The sequence below is a fragment of the Aquarana catesbeiana genome, linkage group LG02 (genome assembly GCF_042186555.1).
Source record: "Aquarana catesbeiana isolate 2022-GZ linkage group LG02, ASM4218655v1, whole genome shotgun sequence".
Lineage (NCBI taxonomy): Eukaryota > Metazoa > Chordata > Amphibia > Anura > Ranidae > Aquarana > Aquarana catesbeiana.
The window spans coordinates 265,852,648-265,877,631 of NC_133325.1; the positions used below are offsets into that span (position 1 = coordinate 265,852,648).

At 40.0% G+C, this 24,984-nt stretch overlaps 1 protein-coding gene across 2 annotated transcripts in view; it reads right to left on the reverse strand.

The window, feature by feature from the left end:
* Positions 1-24,984, reverse strand: part of UGGT2 (UDP-glucose glycoprotein glucosyltransferase 2) — a 670,166-nt gene that overhangs the window by 79,085 nt on the left and 566,097 nt on the right. For both annotated transcript variants that reach the window (XM_073614383.1, XM_073614382.1), the window contains exons 32-33: positions 11,390-11,488; positions 2,561-2,645 (exon numbers count right to left, since the gene is read on the reverse strand). In XM_073614383.1, the coding sequence (XP_073470484.1) occupies positions 2,561-2,645; positions 11,390-11,488 (184 nt within the window). The remainder of the gene's footprint in view (positions 1-2,560; positions 2,646-11,389; positions 11,489-24,984) is intronic.

The following is a 24,984-nucleotide window of genomic DNA, read 5'->3' on the forward strand; positions in this document are numbered from 1 at the left end:
TTGTCATGGCAGCAGCTAGATGCCATAACCCCGGTATCCTCTTCTTCAGCGGGTGGGCTGCCTTCAGATAAAAGTGGTCTCTGCGGCGGACTCGCTGCAAGATCACTTTTATCGGCGGCTCCGGTGCCACTTGCCGCTTACCGGAGCCGTCGGCAGCTGCGGAGGCGATCGCATCTGTTCTCTTGTGTGGTATGGAGACGAGTGAGAGGAAGATGGCCCCCACCTGTCTCCATACAATTGCAGGGCGGAAGCGACGTCAAAACGCCATTTCCACCCATAGCTCTGAAAGGGACTTTTTTTTTTTTTATTGCATTTTAGTGTAAATATGAGATCTGAGGTCTTTTTGACCCCAGATCTCATATTTAAGAGGTCCTGTCATGTTTTTTTTCGATTACAAGGGATGAGCTGGCGCACTCTGTGATCAGCGAGTCTATGAGATTCGCTGGATCACAGATCGGAGTAAGGGGTCGAGACTGACCCCTTACCACATGATCAGCTGTCAGCCAATGACAGCTGATCATGTGATGTCAACAGAGCCTGTAATCGGCTATTTTTTCTCCTCACACTGACAGCATGAGGAGAAAAAAAAAAAAAGCCAATCACCGGCAGCTATGAGAGGGACATCAGTCCCGATCACGGCGAGCTGCAGCCAGATCCTCAGTGCCCACCTGTGCTCCCTGCCAGTGCCACCTAGCAATAGGCAACAGTGCTGCCTACGAGTGCCCACCAGCGCCACCCATCAGTGCCCACAGTGCTACCCATCAGTGCCCACAATCAGTGCCTCAACAACAGTGCTGCACATCAGTGCCATCTATCAGTGCCACCTACCAGTGCCCATCAGTGCCACCTATCAGTGCCCATCAGTGCCAGCTATCAGTGGTACCTATCAGTGCCACCCATCAGTGCCACCCATCAGTGCCACCTTATCAGTGGCCATCAGTGCCGCCTTATCTGTGCCTATCAGTACCGCCTTATCTGTGCCCATCAGTACCGCCTTATCTGTGCCCATCAGTGCTGCCTTAACTGTGCCTATTAGTGCCCATCAGTGCAGCCTATCAGTGCCCACCAGTGCAGCCTATCAGTGCCCACCAGTGCAGCCTATCAGTGCCCACCAGTGCAGCCTATCAGTGCCCACCAGTGCAGCCTATCAGTGCCCACCAGTGCAGCCTATCAGTGCTCACCAGTGCAGCCTATCAGTGCTCACCAGTGCAGCCTATCAGTGCCCACCAGTGCCGCCTCATCAGTGCATATCAATGAAGGAGAAAAATTACCTGTTTGCAAAATTTTATAACAAACTATTAAACATGATTTTTTTTTTCAAAATTTTCCATCTTTTTTTGTTTGTTTAGAAAAAAATAAAAACCCCAGCTGTGATTAAATACCACCAAAAGAAAGCTCTATTTGTGGGAAAAATTTCATTTGGCTACAGTGTTGTATGACCGCACAATTGTCATTCAAAGTGCGTCAGCGCTCAAAGATGAAAATTGGTCTGGGCAGGAAGGGGGTTTAAGTGCCCAGTAAGCAAGTGGTTAAGGTAAAATAAAAAAAAATAAAAACTTCTGCTTTTAGAACCACTTTAACGGAGCAAGTGGTTTTGACATGTGAAGCTAAGTAAAAGCAGATCTTAGAAACACTACTGGTAAAATATACATAGCACTGGGCACTATCCAGTAGCAATCTACTAAGGATGAATTTATATTTGCTGACAACTATTTCAAGAACAGAACTGTTTATTTGCAGTTCTCGATTTCTGTGAAAGTTATCATATCTTATTTTTTACAATATGTTGTTTATACTGTCATGTTTTGATCTTTACAGAAATGTTACAGTGACACAATATCTTTTTATGGGAAAAAACAAAATATACCAAAGAAAAAACCTCTCAACAACAAACGCCCCGTTCACACTTCGTGATTTGGAATTGTGGGCAGAATCATCACAATTCTGCCCATGATTCCAAATCACGCTTTAATTTTGGCAAGAGGAGTAGCGTGCGTTTGTGTGCCATTCATTCTTAGTGGCACTCCAGACGCAGTGCGTTTTTGGCACGACTGTTGCAAGATAAAATTAGCCCCTGGCTCAGGGCCAAAATTTGCCACAACAAACACACATAGGGCAGCCCTATGCATGACACATGGAAACGCACATGAATCGCTAAAAAAACAACATGCACGTTCCTGCTACGCAAAATGTGAACGGGGCCTTAAAGGCAGGTTGGAAAACACATGATTCATATTTATTGGAAGCAAAATAATTACCATGAAGGTATGAGTCATGCCATGATATGTCACGAATCTATGCAAGCACACTTTTTTTTCAGGGAAACAGCACCATGCACATACCTCCAATCTAACTTCAGCTTTAAAGGTCTGACAGATTATGCCCATTTTTAGAACTTTTAATTTTCACTCTTCTTTTGTACTTGGTAGTATATTTATTGTATAATATTTATTTATATAATATTTGTGTAAAACAAATATTAGAACCATACACTCACAATATTTTAATATTACAATAATATAATATTAACAATACATTCATAATATTAAAAAATTCTTACCGTAAACCGCGGGGAAAGGTAGTTTTTCAAAAACCAGAACTTTGTAGGAGTTTTTGTATGTCGAAGAACTGAAAGCATCATTATTCTAGAAAGAATTTAAAGACTGAGACTAAATTCATTTTCACAATAATTTATAAAGATCATCCTGAAAGACATGATTACATTGTGATTTACTTTTATCAAATTTGCAAGATTTTGATCTCCTGAATATTAGAGTAAACCTGTCACAAAACTGGACAATACCAACTATGCATACAATGAACAAATATATAAGCAGATGTTACCTTAAATGAAAACTATTTCTAAACAACTTAAATATCCAGAGATATAGGCAGCTGAACTTGTATCTTAACCCCAACTTTTCTTGTAAATGTCAAATATAGCCCAGACTTCCCACAAATTCCTACTGCTCATTATGATGTGCATTTGTTGGGCAAATGCAGTGTGCTTTTGACATCAGTTTGAGACACTTTTGAGATCATTTGAGCAGTGAAATCTAAAGCCCCCCCCCCCATCCTGCATTGGTGGTCATTGGCAGTGAAATGACCACCCATCCTGGGCTGCTCTCTTTCTCTTTCCAAGCCAGAAGTTTATACTTATACTGTGATCTGAGATAATTCTGCCCACAGTATAGTCTCTCTTTCAGTGCTGGGTGTTGAAAAAGAGTGTTTTCCAGCACCTGGCACACGCCACCATTCTGCTTTCTCTATGATGCCCAACAGAAGGATGGCCATTTGGTCACTGCAGATATAACTTTGACACTAGATTTCACCTTGAAATCTGTAAAGGCAGCTACTGGTCCTGGTAAATCCTGCTGGCTGAGGAAGGAGGACAGATCAAGAAGGAAAAGCCACAGGCGAATAGGTACTGTAACACTGACGGACAGAGGTCAGGAAAACTGGTAAAAGGAATAGCAACTGTGTAACAATTTTTCCTACAGTTTAGAAATGTTCTGTCCTTTAAGGGTTCTGTTCTTTTATAGCAGATAATTATGGCCCAAACAAGATTAGAGAACAAATATGAATGTCTCTAAAAATCCTACAATACTAGGTGATGCAGCAGGATTTTATCACCGTCAAAGATTTCATAGCATCAATATTTATGCCTGCTCACTTGAAAATATTGGGCACGTAACGAGGTAAAATTTAACTACAACTATCTGAAGGAGAAAAGATTGAAATATAACTTAATCATCTTTTGATTAAATGTCTGCATGATGTATTCTGGCATGCCCAATAATATTGTCATTTTACAACACAAGCTCAGCTTAGGAATTCATCATTTTAAACCACAAAAGGCTGGGTGACCTTGAAACACAAGGCATTCAAGCATATATGCTCATTTCCCTACCTAAACATGGTAGATAATAAATAATGTTTATAACTCAAAGCAACAGTGAGAGCTGCATTTTATTGAAAATGAGAGGACAACAAGCCAGATCAAGCTTGCACTGGACACTTTTGCCATTGGCTTCATTTTAGCAGAAAATTGCTCTTTTATATCACATTGGTAAGTGACCTGGGCACTATATAGCAGTACTTTAAGCGTTGAACATTATTTTTTTATTTTTTTTACATAAACTGCTATTAACCTTCATACAGCCTTATCGCAACAGTGATTGACAGTTTTAATTCTATGTGAAGGATCAAAGTCATTTTTGGCTTGGATACCTTTTTTTACATTTTATTCAGCTTTGCTGGAGCATATAGCAACTGTATCTAGAACCAATTAAAATATTGTGCTAAAGGTGAATGTTGGTTAGGACTCCCCATTGTTTATTACTATACATTAAAAAGAGGTTTCTATAGATAAGAATTCTTTACTTTCATGTCAGTTTAATTCTCTAAATTGTGCCTAAACTCCCTAAGGCCAAAATTAGCCTAAATTAGCATACAAAGGAAGATGAGATTGGAAAATGGACAAATTTATAACTGGAATTAGCATCCAAAGGAGCTTTTTTTGGGGTGAAGGTGTGGGGACTCCATACTTCTAAAACTGTATCAGTGATGTCTTCATAAGTATAAACTGGGAGTTCTCATTAACAATTGGGCAGATTTACTAAAGGCAACTAGACTGTACGCTGCAAGTGCAGTTACTCCAGAGCTTAGTAAATGTCATGAAGCGTCACTTTAGAACGAATACCCAATCACATGCAAGAAAAAAAAACCACAACAACAATATTTTTGCTTGCATATGATTGGATGATGAAAGTCAGCAGAGCATCCCCTTATTTACAAAGTTCTGGAACAAATGCACTTGCAAAGCGCACAGTCCATTTTCCCTTTACCACCCCAATGAGTCTCTAAAACTTTATTTTTTATCTTGAGGTCAGTCCTCATTAACACTGGTAGTTTATATTTAGACTGAAAAAAATGCAGAGTGGGTTTCAGAAAAGCAACAGTAATAGTGAGTGTACAGCTTGTATAACAGTGTAAATTTGCTGTACCATCAAAATAACTCAACACACAGCCATTAATGTCTAAACTGCTGGCAACAAAAGTGAGTACTTCCCTAAGTGAAAAGTGCAAATTGGGCCAAAAGTGTCAATATTTTGTGTGGCATTATTTTCCAGCACTGCCTTAACCCTCTTGGGCATGGAGTTCACCAGAGCTTCACAGGTTACCACTGGAGTCCTCTTCCGCTCCTCCATGACAACATCAGAGAGCTGGTGGATGTTAGAGACCTTGCACTCCTCCACCTTCCATTTGAGGATGCCCCACAGATGCGTAATAGGGTTTAGGTCTGGAGACATACTTGGCCAGTCCATCACCTTTACTCTCAGCTTCTTTGGCAAGGCATGGTGGTGGGGGGGTGGCTAATTGGGCCTAATTTGGACATTTTTACTTAGGGGCGTACTAACTTTTGTTGAAAGCGGTTTAGAAATTAATGGCTGTGTGTCAAGTTATTTTGAGGGGACAGCAAATTTACACTGTTATACAAGCTGTACACCCACTACTTTACATTGTAGCAAAGTGTCATTTCTTCAGTGTTGTCACATGAAAAGATATAATTAAATATTTACAAAAATGTGAGGGGTGTACTAACTAAGGAACAGTTATGCCCCGTACACACGGTCAGATTTTCCGACGGAAAATGTGTGATAGGACCTTGTTGTCGGAAATTTCGACCGTGTGTAGGCTCCATCACACATTTTCCATCGGATTTTCCGACACACAAAGTTTGAGAGCAGGATATAAAATTTTCCGACAACAAAATCCGATCGTGTGTACACAAATCAGACGGATAAAGTGCCACGCATGCTCAGAATAAATAAAGGGATGAAAGGTATTGGCCACTGCCCCGTTTATAGTCCTGACGTACGTGTTTTACGTCACCGCGTTTAGAACGATCGGATTTTCCGACAACTTTGTGTGACCGCGTGTATGCAAGACAAGTTTGAGCCAACATCCGTCGGAAAAAATCCTAGGATTTTGTTGTCGGAATGTCCGAACAAAGTCCGACTGTGTGTACGGGGCATTTGACTCTCTGCCAAGTTTTTATTGGGGTTCTGTGTTGCCACTGGAGTGATTCCACCATTGTTACTAAAACAATGGTGGAATCTCCTTTCTCTCCAATCTGCCCCCATGTCCAGTAAGGAGAGAGCCACTGCTCTTGGGCACAGGGCTGGATCAAGATCAGGCTCAGGTAAGTATAAGGAGGTTTGGGGGCTGGGGGACTGAACAAAGAAGGTTTTTTTTTTTTTAGAGAATGCATTAAGGTAAATATGCTTGTGCCTTTACAACCACTTTGACACAAAAAGCTTACAAACACGGTCAAGAGGATCAGGTCTTGATCAAAAATAGGTAAGATCTGTGATATGAATGTGAGGAAAATGGGGGACTTGGTCAAGATGACATGACCTTCACTGCTCACACAGCTACTGTTCACAGCAGTGGTGTAGAGAATGGCAACATGAAGAATCTTAAAGAAAATTGTCTGTTGCTTGAGAAGATCAGGACTCTCTTTGCCAAGAATCAGAAAAAGTTGCTAGAGTGGCAGGTCCTTTGAAATAGACAGCTGGAAAACACTGCCTGATGTTCGGTATCGTTCAATGTTCAGATGGTAAGTAGAATACTTATGCTGTGCACAGTATTAATTGTTTTGAAAACAAAGTTTACAGCATGAATTTGGGGTAATCAATGCTAAAAGGCTAGAATGTACCAACATCTGTAAGCAACATTTTAAGGACCTTAAACCCCTTTCACACTTAGGCGTTTTTCAGGCGCTACAGCCTCAGCTGCAAACCCAGCGTGGAAGCCCGAGTTCTTGCACACTGGGGCGCTGCGCTGGCAGGGCGTCACAAAAAAGTCCTGCCAGCAACTTCTTTGCAGCGGTGTAGCAGCGGTGAATACACCACTCCTGCCCATTTAAAACAATGGGGCAGCGCTGCTATACCGCCGGCAAAGCGCCACTGCAGCAGCATTTTGCGGGCGGATTTAACCCCTTTTCGACCGCTAGCGGGGGTCAAAACCGCCCCGCTAGCGGCCGAATAGCGCTGCTAAAACAACGGTAAAACCGCGCTAAAAATATCGCCGCTTTGCCGCTGATGCCCAGGGCGGCTTAGTGTGAAAGGGGTCTTATTTATTCCATTTAAAATTCTGTCTCTACTAGACAGATGCACAAATATAAAGATACGTAATAGTAAATAAATGGTTGAAATATAGATGACAAGAGTTTTGTTTGCACCTTACTCCTAAAAGTAGAACTAAAGGCAACACTTTTTTAATTTTGGAAATGGGTAAGGGAGGGTTAGAGCCCCTGTCAGTTTTTTTGCCATCCGAGTCCCATTGGGGACATTTCTCTTTACATCCTGTCCAATAGCTAAAATAGAAAGTGAGAGGAAACCCCTACAAAATTAGGAAATCCTTGGTTGTTTTTCATTCACTTTCACTCTCGGTGATCATGGTAAACAGGACAAATACAGAGGCAGGAATCTGTCCAATGGTAACACAGAAATAAAAACATGACCGGTGTTCTAATCCCTTTCTACTCTATCTAAACCGTTTGGCCTTTAGTCATACTTAGAGCTGGTTTACACTAGATGCTTTCCAATGTGTTTTTCAACTGCATCCAGAATGCGTGACATTGCCATATATTCCAATGGCCCTAGTTCACACCAGTATAGTTAGTTCCAGTGCTTTCATCAGAAGTATAACTTGCTGCATGTTTTTTGTCCAGAAAGTAACCTCATCGAAACACACATTGTCCTAAATTAAAATAAACATTTTTCTCATTCAAATATTTTAGTAAATTGAACAGAGAGATATACAGAGAGTATTCAAGTTCTGCTTAAATTATTGACACCCTCTATGCAGGGAGGAGTAACCAATACCAGTGAACTAAATATGAATGAACAGCCGCTTAGTAAAACAGCAGGATAGGCATTCACTGGTATGTAATCATAGAAGAAGGAGCCAACAAGTGGGTAAATAATATTCTACAATAAAGACCTGAAACTAGTAGAATGATTGTTACATGCCCCTCCCCAGCCATAGCTCGGGGTGGATATGTGGCGGGTCCTTACTGGAAAATGGTCAGGAGAGAAAAGCATTGAAAGGGGAAAGAAGAAGGTGGGGTTCCCTGGGTTATCACAGCAAACATGACCACTGAGGCAACATAAGATGTGATGTCTCTAGGGGGTCAAAGTATTGAGAGAGACATATCAAAGTCAGGGGGTTAAAAAAGCATCAATCCATGGTTGCCAGACTTTTGTGTAAGAGCAGATTCTATCCTGTAACGTGGCTTCAGTTTTAGCGTGTATCATTGCTTAAGTGACCCTATGTCCGGTAGCCAAGAGACAGAGTGTGGATGTTTTCCAGGACCTGGTAATGGTTTGCTTAGCTGCTGTTGTAATTTGTATTAGGAGATTAAATTGGCTATTGGTCAAAGCTTGGGTATTATTTAATAAGGCAACCTGAAGGTCCGGTTGGGGAATGATATCAATTATATGGCTATGGATTTAGAAAATCTCAGACCAAAAAGAATCACACTAAGGGATAGGTCCACCAGATATGTAAGTATGCTCTGGATTAGCCGCAGCTGCAAAAACCAGAGGATGGGTAGATTTTTCCAAGTGTCAAAATAAAAAAAGATGAAAAAAAAGCACACTGGAAGACAATGAGAATGCAGCAAAAATCAAGTAAAAGCAAATGCAGAACCCAGAAATTGTGGCGTGAACAAGCCCTTAAGGGTAAAATATAAGTTTTTAAATAGTTTCTTTTTTAAAACACATCTGTAAAAATATTTTTCTTTTCATTTAGTCAGATAAATATTAATGTATTGATATTAATCACTTCAGCTCTAACACATTTACACCCCCTATGGACCAGAGCAATTTTTACATTTCTGCTATGGATCTGTATATTCTACAATAACTTTATGTTTTTTCTACTTTGATGAATGAAAAAAAAAGTGTTACTGCAGATAAGTAAAAATATAATACTATCATTCTTCCTGTTTGAAATTAAACTAAAATTATGATGCTGGAACAAGGCATTGTATCAGTATTCGAAATTAAAGCATTTTTTTCCCCCGATTGTTGTCTTTTCTAATGTGACACAAAAAGAAATAAAATTAAGGAGCAAAACAAATAAAAATGAAGAAATGCAAACAATAATGGTTAGACAAAAAGGAAAACAAAAGCAGGATTATAAAAAGGGGAGGGACGAGTTATTTAGGGCTAATTATGGTAAAGTAAGGATTTTAAGGGGTTAAATAGGAAATGTTTCTTAAAAAATTTTTTTTTTACTTGTCAGATTGCTTTAAGTGTGTGGTGCAGTTGCAGTGTTTATGCGCCAGTATTGCCACATCGCACTGTTTATTTTGTTTTAAATTAACTTATTATTGAAAAACAATTACCCATTCTTGCATCTCTCACACACAAATTAGTTGTGCAAAAATGTGCACACACAGTGACATTTTATAGAGTTATATCAGCCATGTGCGATGACCCGTGTTGTATTGGAAAAAAGTACACCACCGCAATGCAGTGGTGTAAACTAGCTACACCAGAGACATTTTGCCCTGTCTTGTGTTGGACACATGGTGGGACTGTGCTGGAATGGCCCCATCTTTAGATGAATTACGTCTGTAATAGCCGCTGTATTTACTGTATACAGAACAAACAAAACAGTCATGTGGTGCTGAAAGAAGCCAGCTTTTAACAGAACTTAAATTGCACATTAAAGCAGTGACCTATCCCGTATCAGACATCTGAGCTGGAGATTATCATTAGACAAATTGGGGCATAAAGCAAGCTGCCATGCTGTGCTCTTTTTAGAAAACCCATATTTCTCTGCAAATCAGTTTACCATATTAAATATTTATTTCCTTGAGTAGAAAAGCCTGTTCACTGCCATCAGGCTGCAGAGAAGGGCCTTTGTTCTTTTTGTAACACTAGTGACCTGGCAAGCCCCCTATTCAGTAAGAGCTGGAGGTCTTAAATAAGCAAGGAGCATAAGTTTTGCTGATTAAGGACTGCTACCTCTTTTTCAGCAAGGCGGCATGTTTAACCTCTGCAGAGAAACTACTGCTTCCACACAGAGCGCAAGTATACTAGCAGGGGGACAAGCTTTTCTTCTCAGGATGTAGCTGCTATCTAATATAAACTGTTATGCCCTGTACACACGGTCGGACATTGATCGGACATTCCGACAACAAAATCCATGGATTTTTTCCGACGGATGTTGGTTCAAACTTGTCTTGGATACACACGGTCACACAAAGTTGTTGGAAAATCAGATCGTTCTGAGCGCGGTGACATAAAACACATATGTCAGGACTATAAACGGGGCAGTAGCCAATAGCCTTCATCTCTTAATTTATTCTGAGCATGGGTGGCACTTTGTGTGTCGGATTTGTGTACACACGATCGGAATTTAACCGATCGGATTTTGTTGTCGGAAAATTTTATAGCAAGCTCTCAAACTTTGTGTGTCGGAAATTTCTATGGAAAATGTGTGATGGAGCCTACACACGGTCGGAATTTCTGACAACAAGGTCCTATCACACAGTTTCCATCGATAAATCCTATCATGTGTACAGGGCATAAGACTGTAAAAGCACCTTTTGTTTTGATGTACCTGGAATATATTCAGCCGGTTTAAATTGAAAGGTCAAATGAGCTTTAAAATGACTCCTGGGCTCTAACATATTATAGCTTACTTTACCTGTAAATCAAAATGTGGTCTTTCCTAGAATATTTTTAACTAGTTTTCCCATGGCATTCTTCCTAAGTCTCATTGGAAAAGATTAGTCCTAAAGCCTTCTAACGTCTCTGCTCAGTTTGTAAATCAGGGAAAACAAACTAGATGTAATGAATAGTGTAAAACATTATTACAATAATATTGTAAAAATGTTATGAATTCATGGATTATAAAACATTACTATTGCAAAATCAGTACTTTTTCATTATAAAACTTAAGGATTCATAAAAACAAAATAAAACATTGCTTTGCACTCATAATTATGGAGCAGCTTCTATTTACAGCTCCGAGCTTCCCTTATTGCACCTGCTTTACTGGACCAACCTTGTGGTACTAGAAAGCTACCTTACCCAACCTCCAAAAATCAAAACAAAATTAGAAGATTAATTTAATACTCCTATGTCATATGGGATTTTAAAATGTGTTTGCCATTCATTTTAAGTGGCAGGTCAGATTACAATGCTCCACCAATCAGTACTGTACACATTAGTATAGAGTTGTGCTTAAATATCAAAGACTAAGTCTTATGAATGTAATTTATTAATAAATATATATAATTTTATTTTACAAGTACAAAATGTGTATTCACCATAAATGCATGTTTATAAAATGATTTTATCCATACCGGAGAAAACGCTCATACAGATGTCCTGATGCAACTGAGAAGATATTTAGTACATCGGTTTTCTTGCCTTTAACTTCTGTATTCACTGCCCCTGTAAAACTGAACAAGAAACAACCATAGATGAAAAATTATCTGGGTGAAAATGCCCAAGATGTGAGGAAATTGGCTATTGGCACGCATGCTAATTTATTACAAAATCTAAGCAGAGAACTCAAGCTGGCCATACGTGGATCGAAATTCTGCTGGTTCAGCAGGGCCCGGGCAAATTTCGATCCATGTATGGGCACTCTGGTTGTACAGAAGTTTATTGAGTGGAACACTTCTGGACACAAATTTAATTTTTTAATATGACCACATATAACCCATACTACTTCTATGAATTACTTCATTCCTGTGTCCCTTAATGGGATTTTAAATGCAAGAAAAGCGTGATGCTCAGGTGCCATTCACATGCACACATCTCCATAGGAAATTAAAAAAAAAAATAAAAACACAAAAAACAAAACACAAAAAAAAAACTATAGGACATGCTCAGTGCAGCACAGTGTTTCTCAACTCCAGGCCCCAAGCTCCCCCCCAATAGGTCATGTTTTCAGGATTTCCCTCAGATTTAGCGGCTGTGGTAATTACTAAAGCTTGGAGAATGATCAAATCACCTCTGCAATATAATGGCAAGCCTGAAAACATGACCCTGTCGGGGTGCCTTGAGGACTAGAGTTGAGAAACACTGGTGCAGCATGTGAAAACACAAACAAAATAAGGGCTTTTGTTCACTTCAAGGGGGCTTTACATTCTGATATAAGTATATGAACATGCAAAAACTGCAAACAGGTCACATGCAGGTCAGAAGTGGTCAACTGTAATTCAAATGCACCCATCACATTCTGAATTATGTGATCTCAGAAGCATCTCAAACTGATTCCATTGACACTATCCCAAAACCTGTGAACACAGCCCGTAGGAGAAAAACTCTGTTAAAAATATTATGCTTGGTTCACTTACTGTACTATACAAAAATACAAAACAAGTATTCTTTCAGAAGTTCCACTATAAGAAGCGATTACCCCCCCCCCCAAGATTCTGTATGGTCTTATACTGTATGTCATGGGAGTTTATTTCATAAATTACGGCCATTAAAACATGGTTTCAATATTGTATGTCCTCGTTGGATCTATAGAAGTCTATGTAATGATCAGAGAGCACGGTTTTCAAGTGGATGCAAGTTACACTTGAAAGCGTGTGTACTTCTCTACCTGTTAAAACAATATGTTGCTCATATTAATGTGCCTTAAGAATATACAAAATATAATTGTAAACTCCATCATAGCTCATTGGAAGATTTGGAAGATTTTTTGTCCTAAATCTGGAATTTCTGCTTTAGTCTATGTTGCTTGCAAACACCACCAAATCTACTACACCATAATACGTATGCCATTAAGTAAATATCAGAATGATGAGATGAATTACACATTAGACAACCCTTCTCATCTCCACTACACTGTGTCACAGGCCCCTAAATGTAGATATACAGCCACAGCATACTGAGTGACTCGACATTCATATGAAAATTATCATCAGTATATTCAATGATATGATCAATGTAATTTAAAAGTATTTAAAAAAAATAGTTTTTACCATTTAATTTTAAAGTGACTGGACATTACCGAATAAAAACCACATTCACAGTTAAAATTTTCCATCCTGCTCCTTTAAATTTTCTTGTCACTGTGGCCAAAAATGAATGTCAATTTAACATCACTAAGGCCCCTTTCACACTGGGGCGGTGGGGGCGTCGGCGGTAAAACAGCGCTATTTTTAGGGCTGTTTTACCGTCGTTTTTGCGGCTGTATTCGGCCGCTAGCGGTGCAGTTTTAACCCCCGCTGGCGGCCGAAAAAGGGTTAAATCCGCTCGCATAGCGCGGCTATAGCCACGGTATTGCCGCGTTGCCCAATTGATTTCAATGGGCAGGAGCGGTTTAGGAGCGGTGAATACACCGCTCCTTCACCGCTCCAAAGATGCGGCTTGCAGGAGTTTTTTTCTTCTCCTGCCAGCGCACCGCTTCAGTGTGAAAGCCCTCGACATTACCGAATAACCGACATTACCCTCGGGCTTTCACACTGAACAAAAAGCAGTGGCTGTTTTGAGTCGGTTTGCAGGCGGTATTTTTAGCGCAATAACGCCTGCAAACCGCCCCAGTGTGAAAGGGGTCTAAGGCTGGCAATGCAGAAGTCTTCTTTTTTTATTCAGCCAGCGGGTTCAACTAAAGAAAAGGACTCGACTCCCCATCCACACACTCAATGCGGATGGGGGAATCCCTCCTACTGCGCTATTGTATTAGAACAGGGCGAAGACTTCCCTTCCTTCAGAAGACACTGATCAGCACCGCCAGCTATAGACAGCAAAGCTGATCAAGAGAAGATTCTCCAACAGGCTGCTTGGCCATTGTATGCGTGCAGGAAAGGATCTGGACAGCCGCACTCAGGAATAAGCAAATAAAATCTTCTTTATTCAAAACGTGGTATAAAATTAGTACATGACACCGCTGGAGCAATACAGCTTGGCCACTAACGCGTTTCACGCTCTTGCGGAGCGCTTACTCATAGGCTGCTTGGCCATATATGGATCAAAATGTTGCTGGTCCCTGCTGAACTGGACATATTTTTTAATGCATGTATGGCTGGCTTAATGAATAGAAAATTGAATGAACACCCTTTAAATTAAAATTTTCTAACAAACTTCTACTAGTGTATGGCCAGCTTAACCTCCACAGTGTTTTATTTCTCCCGCTGTTTGCTATGTAAATGACTGAGCTACAGGCAGTCTCCAGAGATAATCCCTTTCATCTCTATAGCTGGAAATGTCCCATGAACATAGAAAAGAGAGGAGCAAATTTGGGATAAAAAAAAAACATTTATTTGCTAGGCCATGCGTGTCAGCTACAGGTATGTCTGTACTGAGATCTGTAATAAATTGTTTAGTTGAAATGAGTAGGGTGTGAATTGTATGATGCATTTCAGAGAGATAAAGTGTTTACCCGAACCTAGTGCAAATGTGCTCATGTAGCAAACTTCCCTCTATAGATTTAGGGCCAGTTCACACCACATGCAGTTCAGTGTGTTTTTTTTTCTGCATCAATAATGCATGGGAAGTAGGTTAGATGGTTTCCAATGGCAAATTTCACACCAGTATGGTCAGTCCCAGGGCTTTCCAGTTCCAGAAAAAAAAAAAAGAAAAGTAGAACATGCTGAATTTTCCCTGCACTGGACTGTACTGGAATGTGGTAAAACGCTTTAAAAACACACTGGGATGCACTGGAATGCATAAAAACGTACCAGACCGTAATACAGTGAAAAAAAAAAAAACACAACAGGAAAAAATAAGAGAAAAAAAGCATCTGGAATGCACCTGGAACTGCATTAAAAACGCACTGGAACATGCCAAAAAATGTGCATGCAGAAATGCATCCGGAATGGATCTGGAGTGCATTTTTGTGGTGTAAATCATCCCTTAAAGAATGGATGCTTTCAAAAAAATTTTTTTTTATTGTATTTTCACTATAAGGTAAAAATGTTATTTTTATTGGACTCAAGGACTATACAAATGAAAAACACCAATCTAGTTGCTAGAGATAAAAAACTAGGCAGCAGAACTCTTTCAAATAAAGCAAATAAATAGAATAAAGAATACTTTATCTGAACACAATGCAGAAAAGTCCATTAACCACTTCAGCTCCGGAAGGTTTACCCCCCCTTCATGACCAGGCCATTTTTTGTGATAAGGCACTGCGTTATTTTAACTGACAATTGTGTGGTCGTGCGACGCTGTACCCAAATAAAACATTTGTCCTTGACAAATAGAGCTTTCTTTTGGTGGCATTTAATCACCTCTGCGGTTTTTATTTTTGTGCTATAAACAAAAAATGACCGACAATTTTGAAAAAAAAAAAAAAACAATATTTTTTACTTTCTGGTATAAAACATACCCAATAAAAAGAATGTAAAAAATCTAATTTCTTCATCAATTTAGGCCAATATGTATTCTGCTACATATGTTTGGTAAAAAATCCCAATTAGCGTATATTGATTAGTTTGCGCAAAAGTTATAGCGTCTACAAACTATGGGATATTTTACTTTATTTTTTTTTACTAGTAATGGCAGCAATCAGCAACTGATAGCAGGACTGTGATATTGCAGCAAATTGGACACCTGACACTTCTGACACATTTTGGGGACCAGTGACACAAATACAGTGATCAGTCCTAAAAATATGCACTGTATTAATGACACTGGCAGGGAGAGGGTTAACATCAGTGGTGATCAAATGGTTAACTGAGTTCCTAGGCAGTGCTTGCTAACTGGGGGGGGGGGGGGTGCTTTGACTGGGGGAAGGTAAAGATCTGTGTTCCTGCTTAGCAGAAACACAGGATCAATACATTCCCCTTTCACAGAATGATGGTCTGCCTTGTTTACATAGGCAGACTGTTGTCCTGCCCGTCTCCTGAACGATCAGCGGGTCCCGGCGGACATTGTGTCTGCTGGACCTGCTGATTGGCTCCCGCTGTGTCCAATTGGACACAGCGGGAGCGGGTCGCCAGTGGCACACGCCCCAGACCTGGAAGTGTCAGACCACGTACTACATGATCTGGCACAGAGCAGCCCTCCTGCCGCAGTATAAGTGCAGTATAAGTGCTTGGGGCAGTCTGCAAGAGGTTAACTACTTTCCGCCCGCAGTACATTTACTGCTGGCAGGTGGCAACTCCAGGCTAAGTGATGTATGGGTATGTCGCAACTTACTTACTGGTTTTCAGACAAACTGTGCGCACCCCCTGCTGATCTGTGCAGTGATTGTCCACAGCATGAGCCTGTCAGCAGGTTACAGCCAATAAATTTGGCTGTATACCTGCTAATTAGCTGTGGCCAATCACAGTACAGACCTCAGCAGAACACACAGGATCTGCTGAGGTCTCCTGTGCCCTTTCCACCATGAGCCATGTGTGCGTCTCCTCCCTTCCTCCTAGGCGTCCAATAGGATCACCTGCCCTTTCAGCTAATTGGGTGACAGGTCTCAGACCCGCTTCCTGATTGGCCAGGAGGAGGATCAGTGTTACAATAGTGAATATTCATTTGCTATTGTAACACACCTGGGTGGGCTCATTCTCTATGCCCTGAGCCCACCCTATTTTGAAGCGTATTAGAGCCTCTGGCTCTAATCAGTGCTTCAAAAAAACACACTCCCCCGTATTGGAATTCATGCATCCGGCATCATGCAAGGGGGGGTGGCAGTGCCCATGCGCCCTTAATGGATGGGCCGACAGACTAAAGGCTATAATTATGCAAAAGGTGGTTCAACAAAATACTGACACAAGCGGTTGATTCTTTTTCCAACTCAGTAATGCGGTTTTTGAATTTTCATTTTTTTTTTTTTCTGACATGTTGGTGTTATTTCACATGGATGTTATACAGTTGTGCTCATAAGTTTACATACCCTGGCAGAATTTATGATTCCTTGGCCATTTTTCAGAGAATATGAATGATAACGCAAAAACTTTTCTTTCACTCATGGCTAGTGTTTGGCTGAAGCCATTTATTATCAATCAACTGTGTTTACTCTTTTTAAATCATAATGACAACAGAAACTACCCAAATGACCCTGTTCAAAAGTTTACATACCCCCGTTCTTAATACCGCGTATTGCCCCTTTAACATCAATGACAGCTTGAAGTCTTTTGTGGTATTTGTGGATAAGGCTTTTTATCTTCTGAGATGGTAAAGCTGCCCATTCCTCTTGGCAAAAAGCCCCCAGTTCCTGTAAATTCTTGGGCTGTCTTGCATGAACTGCATGTTTGAGATCTCCCCAGAGTGGTTCAATGATATTGAGGTCCGGAGACTGAGATAGCCACTCCAGAACCTTCACTTGATTCTGCTGTAGCCAATGACAGGTCAACTTGGCCTTGTGTTTTGGATCATTGTCATGTTGGAATGTCCAAGCATGTCCCATGCGCAGCTTCCTGGCTGATGAATGCAAATGTTCCTCCAGTATTTTTTGATAAAATACTGCATTCATCTTGCCATCCATTTTGACCAAATTTCCTGTGCCTTTGTAGCTCACACATCCCCAAACTATCAGCGATCCACCTCCATGTTTCACAGTAGGAATGGTGTACTTTTCATCATAGGCTTTGTTGACTCCACTCCAAATGAAGCGTTGAATGAGTAACTTGTATAGCGATACATATGCAAACTCAAGGTGCTTTTTTGTCGCCAGTGTCCATCTGGGTCTTCAAATGAGATAAGTCTTGAGCCTCTTCCCAAAGGCCAGATGGTTTTTCTTCCAAGCGGATGTTGATATAGCGCAGTCATTTACCCCGCAGGGTCCCGACACACTTACAAACACATACACGTTTATGGTTGTGGCCAAAAAGCTCAGTTTTGGTTTCATCACTCCACATGACTTTGTGCCAGAAGGTTTGAGGCTTGTCTCTGTGCTGTTTGGCGTATTGTAAGCGGGATACTTTGTGTCATTTGTGTAGTAATGGCTTTCTTCTGGCGACTCGACCATGCAGTCCAGCTTTCTTCAAGTGTCTCCTTATTGTGCATCTTGAAACAGCCACACCACGTGTTTTCAGAGAGTCCTGTATTTCACCTGAAGTTATTTGTGTGTTTTTTTTGCATCCCGAACAATTTTCCTGGCAGTTGTGGAAATCTTAAAAATGGGGGAAAAGAAATTGCGCTCGGTGTTCAATATGAATATGAGAACTAATGATAAAAAACCGTGAAGGAAATCCTGCAGCTAAAACACAATAACCCAAATACAGGGGCATACAAACTAAACAATATAAAAAAAACAGTGTAGCGCTGGATTGTGAGAAAAAGCGCATATATTGATATATGCGAATATACTAAAACCCGTAATTTTAGGAAGGCTATATGTCACTATTCTAAAGTGATCAAACACACATATGTGACTCTAAAAAGTGTTCAAATAAACCTATATAGGTATATGAACAGTGAATGATGTGAACAAATACGTGTATATGATGTGGATATATTACGTGAACTAGATATCAACGTAAACAACAAAGATCAATACCGTTATGATTGGCAATATGTAATTAGGAAAATATGTCAACCACTTGATGTTGATTATTCCAAAAAAAAAAAACTTTTTAGTGCTTAACAATATTATAATTATTAGTTAATCATATGCTAAAAACAAAAGACAAAAATACCCAAAAATAGTGAAAAATATATGAATAAAGGAGTGGAAAAGTTAGAACCACCCAAAAAGTTCATATACTACAAAATAAGTGTAGAGTCCCAAACTTGATGAAATTCCAGCATATAATTTCAACTCAGTGTTCCACTGCAACTGTAGCCCATCACCAAGAGAATAAGGCTGGAGGCTTACCAGACAGCCTGCGACCACCCTTATTCAGGGGGGTCTAAACAGGCTCAGTAGAGATGTATGGGTCCAGTAGATCTCACTTAGAAGGGCTCCACAGGAAGATATTGCTTGTGGTCACCGGATACTTTCCAGAGGTGTTCCTCGCTTGGCAAATCGAGGGGTTCCAGGCAAAGTACAGCAGTATTGTCAGCAGGTGCCCCAAAAAGAAAAAAAGGACTCCGATAGTGCAGACCAATCTTACTGCTTTATTTAAAAGGATGCCATCAAATATATATAAAAACAAAACTTCTGGCAGGGGATGGTAACAAAAACAAACTCCACCGCCGTTTAAAATCAAATCGCGCATGCGCGACACGAGCTCACGTTGTGACAACGTGAGCTCGTGTCGCGCATGCGCGATTTGATTTTAAACGGCGGTGGAGTTTGTTTTTGTTACCATCCCCTGCCAGAAGTTTTGTTTTTATATATATTTGATGGCATCCTTTTAAATAAAGCAGTAAGATTGGTCTGCACTATCGGAGTCCTTTTTTTCTTTTTGGGGCACCTGCTGACAATACTGCTGTACTTTGCCTGGAACCCCTCGATTTGCCAAGCGAGGAACACCTCTGGAAAGTATCCGGTGACCACAAGCAATATCTTCCTGTGGAGCCCTTCTAAGTGAGATCTACTGGACCCATACATCTCTACTGAGCCTGTTTAGACCCCCCTGAATAAGGGTGGTCGCAGGCTGTCTGGTAAGCCTCCAGCCTTATTCTCTTGGTGATGGGCTACAGTTGCAGTGGAACACTGAGTTGAAATTATATGCTGGAATTTCATCAAGTTTGGGACTCTACACTTATTTTGTAGTATATGAACTTTTTGGGTGGTTCTAACTTTTCCACTCCTTTATTCATATATTTTTCACTATTTTTGGGTATTTTTGTCTTTTGTTTTTAGCATATGATTAACTAATAATTATAATATTGTTAAGCACTAAAAAGTTTTTTTTTGGAATAATCAACATCAAGTGGTTGACATATTTTCCTAATTACATATTGCCAATCATAACGGTATTGATCTTTGTTGTTTACGTTGATATCTAGTTCACGTAATATATCCACATCATATACACGTATTTGTTCACATCATTCACTGTTCATATACCTATATAGGTTTATTTGAACACTTTTTAGAGTCACATATGTGTGTTTGATCACTTTAGAATAGTGACATATAGCCTTCCTAAAATTACGGGTTTTAGTATATTCGCATATATCAATATATGCGCTTTTTCTCACAATCCAGCGCTACACTGTTTTTTTATATTGTTTAGTTGTGGAAATCTTAGTTGGTCTACCTGACCGTGGTTTGGCTTAAACAGAACCCCTTATTTTCCACTTCTTTATTAGAGTTTGAACACTGCTGATTGGCATTCTTAATTCCTTGGATATCTTTTAATATCCCTTTCCTGTTTTATACAGTTCAACTACCCTTTCCCGCAGATCCTTTGACACTTCTTTTTCTTTCCCCATGACTCAGAATCCAGAAACGTCAGTGCAGCACTGGATGAAAAATGCAAGGGTCCGTCAGGAATCCATAAACGCGTTGACCTTTTTACACACGCATAGAATGCATTAAAATAAACAACATTCCGCCTTTACAATCACTTTGAAGGGGAGAGGAGTGAGTCTTTTCTATACCCACTTTATATCTGGGCATTCTGGGTTATAGGTGCAAGTCTTTGATTTCATTCCTTTTATAATTTTTTTACACACATTTTTGTTTAATTAAGCTTGATTACTGTCTCATGGGTTCTTAAGTGCCCAGTGAGTGCTGTAGCAGTAACTCCCAAATCACTTCTGAGGCACAAACAGCAAAAAATAAATAAAATTAAATAAGACAGGGATTTAACCTTTTCCCACTCTACCCAAAAAAAAAAAGTTGACTTTAGATATATTTTAAGCAACACCGACGGAGACGAAATACTTACTACTGTTAACAAATAGCATCTCTTCCTATATTAGTTTATTGTAGAAATGGTAGCTCTTACCCTGACATGCCCAAGGCTAATAAACCAAAGACTGACAAAAGCATAGAGTCATAACAACCTTTCTACCTGGTGACAATGAGAACAGCTTACAGTATGAATTTAGTGTTTAGAACAGTAGGCTCTTAAGGGAAATCATATATCACACAGGTCATAATTCACATGTGCCAGCTTCTGAAAAAATTAAATCACCTGCATGGATCCAGCACAGTGAATAAGGTAATAAGCATCACTTTCTGCTTACTCTATAATCAAGAAGCAACTGTCTCAATCCGCTTGCTTCAGCCTATGAAGTTTTACTACAATACTTCTGTTTTAACAGGTTAATTAATGCAATTCTCCCAGATAATCAGTGTAAAAGAAACAGTGAAAATCTAAAGAATGAAGGCATTTTACAGAGCATTGCCACTGCAGGGTTAGTAGTACCATCATGCAGCATATGCTGTTATTTTGGAGTTTTTTTACTACTACACCACCGGAAAGATAACCTCTAAAACAGTACCCTTTTAGGCATCTTCTACAATCTAGAGCCAAATGTCATCTAACAGAGTGGTTATACCTTGGGCTGTAGTTTTCAGGGGTCCTGAGAGCCAGCATGAATCCCAGAAAATTAAAAATGCTCATGCTCCTAGCTCCAGTATTTTGGGAGAAGTCACCCCATTATAAGCCCCAGGGTGTTTTAGCCCACCTAACCCACCCCTTCCTCAGGCCTGGGAACTCGTATGATCTTGCATCCCTAGCTCATATGTTGAGACTTACCCATTCCACATGAGGTGAAGATAAACACAATAACAAATTCTCCCCAACTGGAGTCCCTATAATACACAACCATAGAAAGATTCACAAAGCTAAGCCCTCTGCCATCTGTACACATGCTCCAGGGGTATAGAATGTTTGGAGCACTGCTGTCTTCTGAATGAAAGTGAGCCTAGGAAATCAAACCACTGCAGTGCAAAATCATATTCATCATATAAAAAGTATAAAAAGTTCAAAAAGGCACAAGTAAAAGCCACCATATAGAATCACTGCTTTATGTGATTTTTAGTTTGTAATACAGATAAGAGATCTAAATACTTTTAAAGTTTTTAGTTTAGTGAACATTTTTACTTATTTTCCCAATGTGTCATTTTCCTTCAACCACCACAGCATGATTTTTACTATGATAATCTATTAAACCCGCAGTCAGATACCTATATTACATTTTAAATGGCAAGCTTTATTAAGGCAACAGTATACAAAATACCAGTTACAGAATGTAATGAGTAGATTTACAATGCCCTATCAAAGTAGAAATCACTCCTAAACATTCCCAAACAACATATTTCTTGAAGTAATGAAAGGGAAATAATAATCAAAATCTTGTTACTATGGTCCATTAGCAGTTTTATATGTGGATAGATTTAATTACATTGGATGCACAATGGAAATAACCACAAAATCGAATTAAAATGTTATGCTGCATTTAATGTTCTATTTTATGCGCAATCATCTGATTTATAGTCTTTCAATTATACCCTATTTTAAAAGTACAGGAATGATGCAAAAAAGTAATGGAGCTTAGGAATGTTTTTTTTTAATCTATAAATATGAAGATTACATAATGCATAATCACCAGAAAATATCCTGCAGGTTTTAAATTAACTGTCCTCCACCAGCTTAAAATATACTATGTCCGGTTTATTTAATAAGTCAGCCACAGCTACCCAAAACAATCAACTAAAAGGTGAACTTCAGGTATAAATTAACGCTGATCTGTGAATATATATATATATATATATATATATATATATATATATATATATATATATATATATATATATATATATATTGTACATACACAGTACTGTGCAAAAAGCAAGCGTGAAAAAATGCTGAAATTTAAGAATGCTTTCAGTAAAAAAAAAAAGTGGTAATAGTTTATTTTTTATCAACTAACAAAACAGGAAGTAAATGAACATCGTGCCCATCATTGCAGCCTCACCGTGCCCATCAATGCAGCCCCCCCAAGCCCAAGGTGGGAAGCGCTGCAAGCCAATGGGTATTTGCAAAAATCTAAACACATGATGTCCTTCTCAGTGGCAGAGTGTAGCCCTGCAGCAAGGGTTAATAGATCCTTGGGCACTCGCTGAGCTCACGCTGTTCACTGCCGGATTGTTCGGCTCGGACTGACTGATACGGTCCTGTACTGCCAGGCAGCATTGAACACAGCGGGAGCAGCTTCCATAGTCCCATCCACCGCTAGAGAGTGGTGGGTGGGACTACGGGCGTCGCTCCTGGTGTGCTCAGTGCTGCCTGTCGGGGTGGGCGGGACTACGGAATGCCACTCCCTAGTGGTGGCCCTGCCACTGGGGGCGCCGCCCCCTCTTTCCTCTCCACCCCCTATATGCAATGTATAGATTCATGCATAGCATTAATCTATCTGCGGCCGCCCCCTATTCATGCACCGGGCACATGAATTACAGTGGCCAGGGTTTTTTTTAAGCAACTGATTAGAGCCATAGGCTCTAATAGGCTTCAAAATCGCGTGGGCTTGGGTCGCAGAGCATGGTGTGTTACAGGTGTGTTGCAACAGTGAATGAATATTCACTGTTGCAACACTGGTCCTCCTCCTGGCCAATCGGGAAGCAGGTATGAAACTCGTTTCCCGATTGGCCAAAACATTAGGCGATCCTATTGGACTCCAGGAGAGGACACCGGAGCCCGCCACACTTGGAGATAGACACAACAGCTCCAAACGCTGCTCTCACCACTCGCATCCATGGTAAGGACATCGGGTGGTGGAGGAGTGTGTTAGTGACGTGCAGTGCCGCATTGCAGCAGTAAAAAATTAGGTCTCCTGCCCTACCACACAGGGCTAAACTGTGTCAGAGCAGTGTAACAGGATGGACAAAAATACAAATCATTTGGCAGGCAAAAAAGTTCTCTTTTACATATGCGGTATATATGTATATTATCTGAGTTTAGCTTTGATTTTTAACTGTTACCCAGTAGGCCATATAAGTGATTTAAGTAGGACAACTGTTGGAATCCTAATATAATTGTCTTCGTTTGTGAAAAAATATTTCATTTCAAGGTATAGTTCACCTTTACCAAAAAAAATGAATATGCAGGTAAGGGGTATCTGTAGATAAATACAAACTGCAGTTTTGTCCAAAGATGAACCATGCCCTTGCGATAGGTGTACCTCCCAAAGCCTGACTGAAAAACTCCCAGAGATGGCATCTCGTCCTGCCTTGTTGCTAGGACGTTGCTAAGACACTTCCAGCTGTTACTGTTCACCTCTACCATCACAGGAGTGAGTGGTTTCTCTGATTCAAACCCATTCACCTGTTCTTTTTCTCCCCTGATGCAGTAGCTCTGAGCTCAATATTTGAAAGCTCACGCCTGTGATAGTGGGGGTGAAAAGCAACAGCTGGGAGTGGCTTAGAAACATCTACGCAACAAGACAGGATGGAATGATGTCATTCCTGGGAGTTTTTCAATCAATATTTTGGAGGTATGTAAATGGCTTACATGTATAGCAATGGCATAATATAGCTTTGGTGAAAGCTGCACAGTTTGTTTTCAAATCTGCAGACAGCTCTTACCTGCATAGGCAGTTTTTGGGTGAACTAAGCCTTTAAATAAACCTAAGATTAGCTGAATGTAACTAACTTCCAATTGCTATACAATAACCTGGACAAATGCAAACATTCACAGACATCACAAATGTTGTTGCTTCACTATACACGCACTTATGGAAATAGCAGCAGTCATGTTTGGTAAGGTCCAATGTCAGATATAATTTTTGCTTTGTTACAATGGATAGCCCTTGAATAGTGACTTCCTAACTGTGAGATACACCAAGGTAAACCCTAGCTGCCTAAGCCAGCCATTACATATGCAAGTAAAATGATAATTTCAGGAAATTCAAATGTAGCTGGTTAACATTACACATATAGCTCTATGAAGTACTAGATTCGTAGTTTTCTGTTCTCAAGTAAGTGATGTTTGCCTCACTTTGTTCTTTCTTCATCTGATTTCTGAACGTAAAGGCCTGCCTCTACTATCACTTCATTATCAGTTTCAGCAGCATTTTTATAGCCTTGAAGAGTTTCTCAACAACAATGAAACTATTTCTATTAAAGCCCAAGGTTATGAAAAATCTTACAGTTTTTCATTAA